The sequence below is a fragment of the Passer domesticus genome, chromosome 29, assembly GCF_036417665.1.
Source record: "Passer domesticus isolate bPasDom1 chromosome 29, bPasDom1.hap1, whole genome shotgun sequence".
In the NCBI taxonomy this organism is placed as follows: Eukaryota; Metazoa; Chordata; class Aves; order Passeriformes; family Passeridae; genus Passer; species Passer domesticus.
This window is the reverse complement of record NC_087502.1, coordinates 3522489-3531729: the sequence shown is the minus strand read 5'-3', so window position 1 is coordinate 3531729 and position 9241 is coordinate 3522489. Positions and strand designations below refer to the sequence as shown.

At 52.6% G+C, this 9241-nt stretch overlaps 1 protein-coding gene across 1 annotated transcript in view; it reads left to right on the top strand.

Moving 5' to 3' along the window:
- The first annotated feature begins 9027 nt into the window (after positions 1 to 9027).
- LOC135287293 (zinc finger protein 239-like) overlaps positions 9028 to 9241 on the top strand; it is a 1424-nt gene continuing 1210 nt past the window's right edge. The window contains exon 1 of the mRNA XM_064400643.1: positions 9028 to 9143. Within this exon, the coding sequence (XP_064256713.1) occupies positions 9028 to 9143 (116 nt within the window). The remainder of the gene's footprint in view (positions 9144 to 9241) is intronic.

Below are 9241 nucleotides of genomic sequence, written 5' to 3'. Positions count from 1 at the left end.
AATGAGAACAGTTCTGTTTGGGAGGCACCTCCAGCTCTCTTTTCCAGCAGCACCATCAGGACATTGAGTTCCCAGTGTCCAGGCATGGTTTTGCTGTCGCCCTGAGGGACACCACTGGTCACTGACATCCATCGGGCCTCTGAGCCATTGTCCACAACCCCCTGGATGTGACCAGCCAGGCAATGCCTCATTCTCCAAACTGTGCCTCATCAGATCCATAGCTCACCAAAGGCTGAACAAGGATGCTCGGCAGGGCTGATGTGTCCAGGGCATTACAGAAGTGCAGAGTGGTGGCATCTGTAGCTCTTCCCTTGTGCACTGAGGCAGCCACTCCATCATGGAAGGCCTCTGGCTTGGTCAGGCAGCACAGACCCACCGTGTGCTCCTCAAGGTTTCCTTTGGCATATCAAAGCATTGAAGAGCTCAGATGGTTTCCCCCCCTGTATTATTGACTGACTGTGTCCTTTGAGGACCACAAGAGGAAGCAGAGCCTTCCATTGCACATGAAGAGCAAATGGTGAAATAAAGGCTTCACCCTTTCCTATGAAACAAAAGGGCTGTGTGATTCAGGGCCCTTCCAAGGTGCGAAACTTCCAGCTGGGAAGCTGCTGACAGGAGGGAGTGGGGTACTCGTCTCCAGCCAGAGATCACTCACGCCTCAGCATCGTGGGCTGTGGCTGACAGTGCCTGAGGAGCTCAGAAATCCTTGGATGTGATCTCCTGGCCCAGTGTGCAGAACACAGAGCAGTGAGCTCGACTGGGGGGACTGGCCCAGCCCTTGGACACAACTGCCAGGCAGGACAAGCTCCCTCCCCAGAAAGGAAAAGTCCAGCCCTGAGATCCATCTCCACCTGGCTGCAGCAGCGTCACGAGGCCATCCCAAAACCCACCCCTCCACAACGAGACCCTCTGCCCCCAAGCCCCCTGGTCCTGTTCCCCAGCCAGGACTGAAGGTGGGCAGCCCTTGCCTGGCAGGGCAGGGCTTGGCCCACATTTTATGTTCAAATGAAGGGATGGAGTTTTCACAGCTATGTCCATGTGGTAGCTGCAGCAAAGCCCACCCGGCACCAGCAGTGGCTGAGCTCCATGCCCAGGAGCAGCCATGGATGGCCACGGTGTGGGCAGGCAGGAGCCAGGCAGGGGCTGCTGTGCCCAGCGGCGGGGCCCCGAGGGGATGGGGGAGCCCATGCTGAGCGTCCCTGGGCTGAGGGCACATTTCCTTCTTTGGCATCAGCTAGGCCTGGACCTGAAGAGGCACAAAGAGAGATTTTGGGGTCCCTGATGAGGGTCCCAGGAATCCTGCATGTTTTAAATGAATTAGCTTTTTTTGATTAGTAAGGAGAATTTATTCCATAATTCAAATACAGTCGTAGAAAGTCCAGAAGCAAATATCAGATTGGCCCTGAACCAGGCTAACAGCGTCAGGTGAGACAGGTGGGGCATTTCTCTCCCCTGTGCATCACGAAGGGACAGCTCTCACAAAGTGTTTCTGTACATTTCCAAGCTCCAAGGGTTGTAGGGGGCAGGTGTTGTTCTGCTTTCTTATGGTTGATCTTATCCTTTTTGCATATTCATGTAGTTTTTCCTTCTTGCTGCAGCTCTTGCTGAGAGTTTCCTCAAAACTGGTAAATAATTCACTTTCTTAGAGAAAAATCTCCTGCACCCTTCTCCAGAGGACCCCTCCCAGTCCTGTGTCCAAGCCATTTATGGAGATGTTGGGGAGCACAGGGCTGAGGATGGAGCCCTGCAGAACCCCACTAGTGACCGGTGCCAGCCTGATGCCACCCCAGTCACTGTCACCCTTTGTGCCCAAGCCTTGTGCCCATTGTCACCCAGCACATGGCATGTTTATGCAGCTGGGGCTGGATAAACACTTTGTCCTGAAGGATCCTGGCAGAGACAGTCTGGAAAGCCTTGCTGGAATGCAGATTCTCCACCTACACCCCGTGGGCAGCCAGGGGGTCACCATGTCCCAGGAGGAATCCGAGACCCGCTGGCTTCGACCGGGGCCGGCCTCGTCCTCCAGGGCTTTGCAACAGCTCCCAGGAAAATCTTTTCCAGGATTTTTCCTGGAAGTGAGACTGAAAGGCTTGTACTGGTCCCGTGCAGCTCCTGTACTGGTCTCCTATTGGCCTGTGCTGGTCTTTAATGTTCCCTTCCTGGTCCCGGTCTGTTCCGTACCGGTGTGTACTGGTCCCATCCTGGTTCCATATGGGTCCTCACTGCTCTCATCTGCAGCGACAGCGACTGGCCTCTGGGTTCCCGGCTGCTGCGGCCAGTGCCGCCGGCAGTACCGAAGGGGGAAGGGGCACTCTCCTGCGGAGAGACTTCCCGGGGAGAGTGTTTAAGGCGGAATGCCTTCAGGACAACGAGAATCCCCGGAGCTGTTTGGAGAGGAGTCGGGCTGCGTCTCACAGGAGAAAGACAGGACCGCACAGACAGGGAAAAGGGAGGTGTTTTAATGAAGGGGCGTCGTGCGCGGACAAAAATACATGCCCGGCAGGGCTTTATAAACAGAATACACTAACCAATCTAAATTTTTGAGAGGAGGGAATAACGCGTAACAAACATCTCGGATCTCCAGTGGGAATAACCTGGGGGTTGAACCCTGACCTATGGTCCAATCACTCGGTGTCCAAGACAGAAGGTTCTAGATGAAAAGGCATGGACACTGAATAACGGACAGGCAGCCAGGGAGGGATTAGGAGAGATAAGAGTGTAACTGACGGGACGATCAAGAAGAGGGAGAGAGAGAGTGAGTCCGGGGCAGAACCATAAACAGGAATGGGGGGTACAGGAATAAACCAACATAAACTGATGCACCCCTACATCTCCCGCTTTTTTGTTTAAAAAGAGAAAGGAGGAGTGGGGTAACTTAAAAACCATCTTCTGAGGATTCATCTGACCAGGGGTGGTCTTTTAACTGCTCGTCTTCCTCGGAACCTTCTTCTTTTTGACCTTCGTCTATAACCTGTTCTTTGACTACCACTCGATTCACTTCCACAGCAGACATCGACTTAACGATAAGCCCTCTAAGAATTCTCCAAACGACAGAAAATGCAATTGAAATGACCAGTAAAATGAAAAGGACTAACACAACAGTTTTCAAAAGAGAGACTGCCCAGCCCGAGAGACCCCATCCCGTAAAGATGTCTCCCAACCAGTCTGATGTTTTCTCTTTGATGTTGCTGATCATTCCCTTCATTCGGTCAATTGATCTTCTGGCGTCCTCGGCTCTGGATGATAGGTTGAGGCAGCAGAGCCCTTCGAATTCTTCACACCGGTGATCATGGAGCAGCAATAGAAAATCTATTGCTGCCCGGTTTTGGAGAGTCGCCTGCCTTGTTATTTCTTCGTCTGCTAGGAGGTTACTTAAAGCGGCTGAGGTATAATTGGCTTGTTTGGCTACCCAACACTCTAGGTGGGCTAATTCACCTAGAGACTTCGCAATAGACACCCACGGGAGAAACACTGTCCATGCGATACCTTCTGGCTTTGACCAATGGACAATTTTGGAGTCGCACTGTTCATTTAAATCTTTAAGATCTCTTGCTACGCGGACCGAATTGTGTGCGACAATTTTCTTTTTCCAGTCTTTAACTTGGGAATTGTTGGGAGCAAACAGCGTCAGCCGTCCAAATGTACACGGGCCTCCTAGAAGGCGAGGGGGGATGCCTGCCCATGCTCGGTCTCCGCAAATGAAAAACACACCGTTGGGAAGGGATCTGGGTTTATCTTCAAAGGAGAAGGCGGTGGTAATATGGGAGGTAACAGAACACCAATTTCCTGCCGCGTAGTTTTGATTTGGTTCTATGATTGGTGTAAAAGATTTTTCGTCGCGGTCGTGGAAAGGGAAAAATTGAACACACAAATTTGCTGATGCGGAGCCGAGCAATTTAAATTCAGTGGGGTCGGATTTAGATATGTTCAATTTGGACATCAGCCTCCTCCAGATCAAATTGGGATTGGGACTAGAGGGACGGAAAACTTTATTTTGGGAAAGGGGTTTAAGGAAGGAGTAGAGGGGCTCGGGAAACTCTTTTGGAGGAAGAGGGATCCCCACAAGGCAGGTCGACAAGGGGTCTGCTGCCGAGGTGGCAGTGAGGCACAAATAATCTCTGCCGAGGGCGCCAGCGAGCATCTTCCAAACGTTCTGCTTAGGCTGAGGGACAATCCATGGGCTCGCGATGGCAAAAAGATTCCAGAGAATGATCAGCTCGATGAGGGTCATGGGGATGGGCTTTCTCGGGCTTTCTGAAAAGAACAAGACAAAAAGTCATAAAGGTAAAACATCAGGAATGGTTCTGCTCCGGGAGGTCTAAACCTCCTTCAAAAGGCCTCTTTTTTCTCCTCCAACAGGCTTCTTCAACCTGTGCCACTTTCTTAGTTGGAACTTGACTGGAGGGGGTGTATGGCTTGACCCATTTTGAAGGGACCCATTTTGGACCCGAGGGAGTGGAAACGCAGGCGTAACCTCTCCCCCAGGTGACAAGGTCAAAAGGTCCCTCCGTCCTCCAGGTCTCGGGGTCTTTGATGAGAACTGGAGGCTTTTCTTTCGGCTGCAGTTGTTGGTGTTGCCCGAAGTGCCGAACAATTGGTGGATTTAGATTCTCAAAAGAGCAGTTTAAGAAATTGATCGTGAAAAGGGCCCTGGCAAGGCGGACCTGGGGGGACTCCATCTTCATTGCCTCACGTTGTTGTTGAAGGACTCTTTTGAGGCTCTGATGGGTCCACTCCACTACAGCTTGACCCGTTGGGGAATAGGGGATGCCAGTTTTATGTTCTATTCCCCATTGCTGCAGGAAGTTGCGCAGTTCCCTGGACTTATATGCTGGGCCGTTGTCAGTTTTTAATGTTTTTGGAATGCCCAGCGTGGAGAAGGCTAGAAGTAGGTGTTTCTTGGTGTCATTTGCCTTCTCCCCTGTGTGGGCGGAGGCAAAAACCGCGCCGGAAAAGGTATCTACTGATACGTGAACGAATTTCAGTTTACCAAACTCAGGGACGTGTGTAACATCGGATTGCCACACCTCGCAACTCGCCAATCCTCGGGGGTTAGCCCCTGCGTTGACAGACGGGAGCTGGAAGGATTGACAATGGGGGCAGGTGGCCACAATGGCCTTGGCCTGGTCACGGCTAAGTTGGAATTGCCTGACCAGACCCGGCGCATTCTGATGATAGAGCTGGTGGCTGATCTTAGCCTGGCGGAACACGTCTGGGAGCGGGGCCACTTGCACAGGGGCAGCGAGGGCATCTGCTCTCCTGTTCCCCTCGGCAATGAACCCCGGCAGGTCAGTGTGGGACCGCACATGCATCACATAAAATGGTTGCTCTCGGTGAGAGACTAAATTTACTAATTTGGTGAGCAGCTGATAAAGGGCTGTGTTGGACACCTCCTGCAGAATCGCTTGTTCTGAACGGGCAACCACGCCCGCTACATAAGCAGAATCGGTGACCAGATTGAATGGTCCAGGGAACTTCTCGAAAGCTCTGACGACAGCATCTAACTCAGCTACTTGAGGTGATCCTTCTACCTCTTTAATGTCAGCTTCCCACTGCTGAGTCTGCGGATCCCGCCAAGTCATAACTGACTTGTGGGATGCACCGGATGCGTCAGTGAAAACGGTCGGAGCCTTCAGAGGAGTCCTACTCTGAACCTGCTGAAGAGATAATTTAAACTGGACTTCTGAATTAAAAATTTTGTGAGCCGGCCGATGAATAGAAATCTGACCGGTGTAGCTGTCCAGAGGGAACTGCAGGGCCTCATTCTCTTGGAGAAGGTGTTCCAACATAGCTTTTGTAAAGTGACCCGAATCTAATTTGAGTGGTATGTGAATACATGTGAAGTCCACACCTGCCAGCTCCCTGATCCGAAGGCGAGCCTTACGGATCAATTCCGCCACCAGCTCCTGTGGCCTCGTCATTCTTTTGGACCTTTGGTGACTAAGGAACACCCACTCTATAATCAAGAGAGGGTCCCTAGCCCCTTGGTCCTTTTTGGTGTTTTTGATGTCCTCCCATTGGAAGATCATCCCATGGAGGTGTGGCAATTTCCCGAGAATAATGAATTTGAAGGGCAGGCCCGGCTGGTAACGATGGGCCTGTCTCTCCGAGATGGACTTTTGGATCTTTTCCAACGCAGCTTGCGCCTCTTGGGTGAGCGACCTAGGAGAATTAAGTTCCCCTCCCCCTTTCAACAAATTGAAAAGGGGGGCCAGGTCTTCGGTGGGAATGCCTAGCCAAGGCCTCACCCAATTTAAAGACCCACACAGTTTTTGGGCATCAGAAAGCGTTTGAATGGAATTCTGAATTTTAATTTTTTGTGGTGTGATAGTTATTTTGCTAATTGTAAGACCTAGATACTTCCAGGGTGGCATTCTTTGAATTTTGTCCTGCTGCAACTCGAACCCTGCAGCAACCAATGCACTGATTGTTAGGTCAAGACTGTGAGCAAGTTCGTCATCAGTTGGAGCACAGACGAGGATGTCATCCATGTAATGGAAAATTGTAGCGTTGGTTGCTTTTGCCCTGACTGATGAGAGCAAGGAAGAGACATACCACTGGCATATAACTGGACTGTTTTTCATTCCCTGGGGTAAAACTGTCCAGTGGTAGCGCCTCCTAGGGGCCTCTCGGTTGATGGTAGGAACCGAGAAAGCAAAACGCGGAGCATCGTCGGGGTGTAGGGGAATTTGGAAAAAACAGTCTTTTATGTCAATTACAGCTAAATTCCAATTTTGGGGAAGCATTGTTGGAGAGGGCATCCCTGGTTGGAGGGGACCCATACCTTCAATGACGTTGTTAATTTGTCGAAGGTCGTGAAGGAGTCGCCACTTCTCTTTATTAGGTTTCTTTATGACAAACACTGGGGAGTTCCACGGAGACGTGGTCTCCACCAGGTGGCCTCGCTGCAGCTGTTCCTCCACGAGTTCCTCGAGCGCCTTTAATTTTTGTTTTGAAAGCGGCCACTGTTCTACCCAGACAGATGTGTCAGTCAGCCAATTCAGTTTCTGGGTAGGGCGCTCCTCAGTGATCGCTGCCCCAAAAACCTGGGGAGCCTCTGGTAGGTCAATTCGGGCTCCCCATTGGGCGAGCAGGTCCCTCCCCCACAGGGGCTCCGTGTAATCTAAAACGAATGGACGTACGGACGCTAATTGTCCATCCGGTCCCATAATTTGCACAATGTTCTTAGATTGTTTTGCCAATTGGATCCCTCCTACACCTCGGATTCGTTCTGCGGCGTCTTGCAACTCCCAATGTGACGGCCAATCCCGGGAGGGAATGACTGTGACATCTGCTCCAGTGTCCAGAAGCCCGTGAACAAGCTTCTGGTCTCCACCTTTCTGTAGGCTGCAGGTGATTCTTGGTTTTTCTCTGCCTAAGGCCTGAGCCCAAGCCACCGATGGGAGGTGTGAGGATGTGGATGTTTTGGGTGGCTCGGAGTCCCAGAGCTCCTCAGGGATAGGAATGGCTTGCGCCACAATTTGCCCCCGAGGCAGAAAGGTGGGAGGGCAGGCACAATACATGGCTATTGCGAACTCTTCCGGGTCTGATGATACGAGACCCGGGATGATGTGAATGTCTTGTGGTGTAAATTTGGAATCTCCAACTGTGACGAACCTACCCTTGGTCCGATGCCAGGTACCTGGGCATTCCGGGCTGACGGAGACGAGTTGGATATTTGAGTCAATAAGATGTAGTGGCTCCGCCAACTGCAACCGAAAGGGGACTGTCCTGGAGGTGGTTGTTAGGACTGGCCGAGGCACCTCCTGAAAAAGATCAGAAATAGATTCGTGAGAAGTTGAGTTTGGTAAAGTTTTAGAGTCTGTGGCAACAGGCAGGTCCTGCTGGAGGTCTCCCTCCCTTCCCTTTTCCCCGCATGGTGGAATGGTGGCACCTGCCCTATTTTTATCATGGCGCGGGGAGGAGGCGCGCTTGCAATTTAGTTTTTTGGTTGGTGTTGTGGGGTCCCCTGAGGCCGCTGTTTCTTTTTAAATTCGTAAAACTCCCGCCTCAGGGGACAGTCCGGCATCCAATGCCCGGATTGGTTGCACAGATGGCACGGTGCATCCGTCCGGGGTTGCAGCTTTGGCGTGTTGGGCTGTCGGGACGGGGCAGCAGCAGCAGCTGTGGTGACTTCCTCCAGGTCGGTCGCAGCTACCCTTCGAGCCGGAGCCTTGGGCTGCTTGTCGAGCTCCTCCGTGATGATGGCGACTTTGCGGCCGCAGACGTCTAGCATCTGATCCAGCGTGGGGGGAGGATCTAACGGCAGACTGAGGATGGCGGCTTTGCAGGCTGGACTTGCATTCGTCGCTGCTACCTCAGTGAGGATTCCCTTCTTAATTGATTCATCATGGACCTGCGTCTCGACCGCCCTGCGAAGGCGCTCAACAAAGCTTAAAAAGGGCTCATTAGGTTCTTGCATGATTTTTATATATGATGTTAAGGGGGTAGCAATGGACCGTAAGGTAAGGAAAGCTCGCTCGGCTGCTTTGGCTCCCTCCCTTAAAGCCTCCACTGGGACATACCACGCTTGGGTCTGCCCATCCTCCCATGCCCCTGTCCCACACAAGTGGTCAGTTGTTAACATACCCCCGTGCAGATCTGAGCCTGTGGCTTGGTTCTCCCACAGTGAGGGTAAGATGTTACTAATTTCTCTTCGCCAATGTTTTTCCCAAACAAGGAATTCTGTGGGGTTTAAAAGGCAGGAGAACAGCCGCCTTAAATCTGCAGGGGTGACCACTGCTTCAGAGAGTGTAGCTTTCAGAATTCCCCGGAAATATTCACTCTCCCGGGAGAAATCCTTTTGGGCTTTGCACAACTCCTTTATCGAATGCTGTGGGAACGGGGTCCAATGGGGCTGGTCCCCCCCCCCGCCCCCGGGCTGGTAAGTGACCGGGGCCGCCGAGAGGACTGGCGGCTCCGGGTTCAGGCTCTCAGCTCCCCCCCCCGTGGCTCCGGACGGAGCGTGGGAACCAGAGCCGAGAGGGGAAGGGGGAGGGGGAGAGCTAAGGATGGGGGCGGAGACGGATGACGACTTTGTCCCCGCCTGGGAGACGTGGCATGGGGGAGGCGCCGACGCCGGAGTGGGAGTGCCGCGGGGTGTATAATTGGGCGGAGGGAGGGGAGGGGCGGAAGGAGGAGCAGTGGGAGGGGAAACCGGATAAGGGAAAGAGTCGTGACGAGAAAGAAGTGGGCTTTGGGAAGAAGAAGGAATGCCGGCGGGAAGCGCCACGCGGTGTCC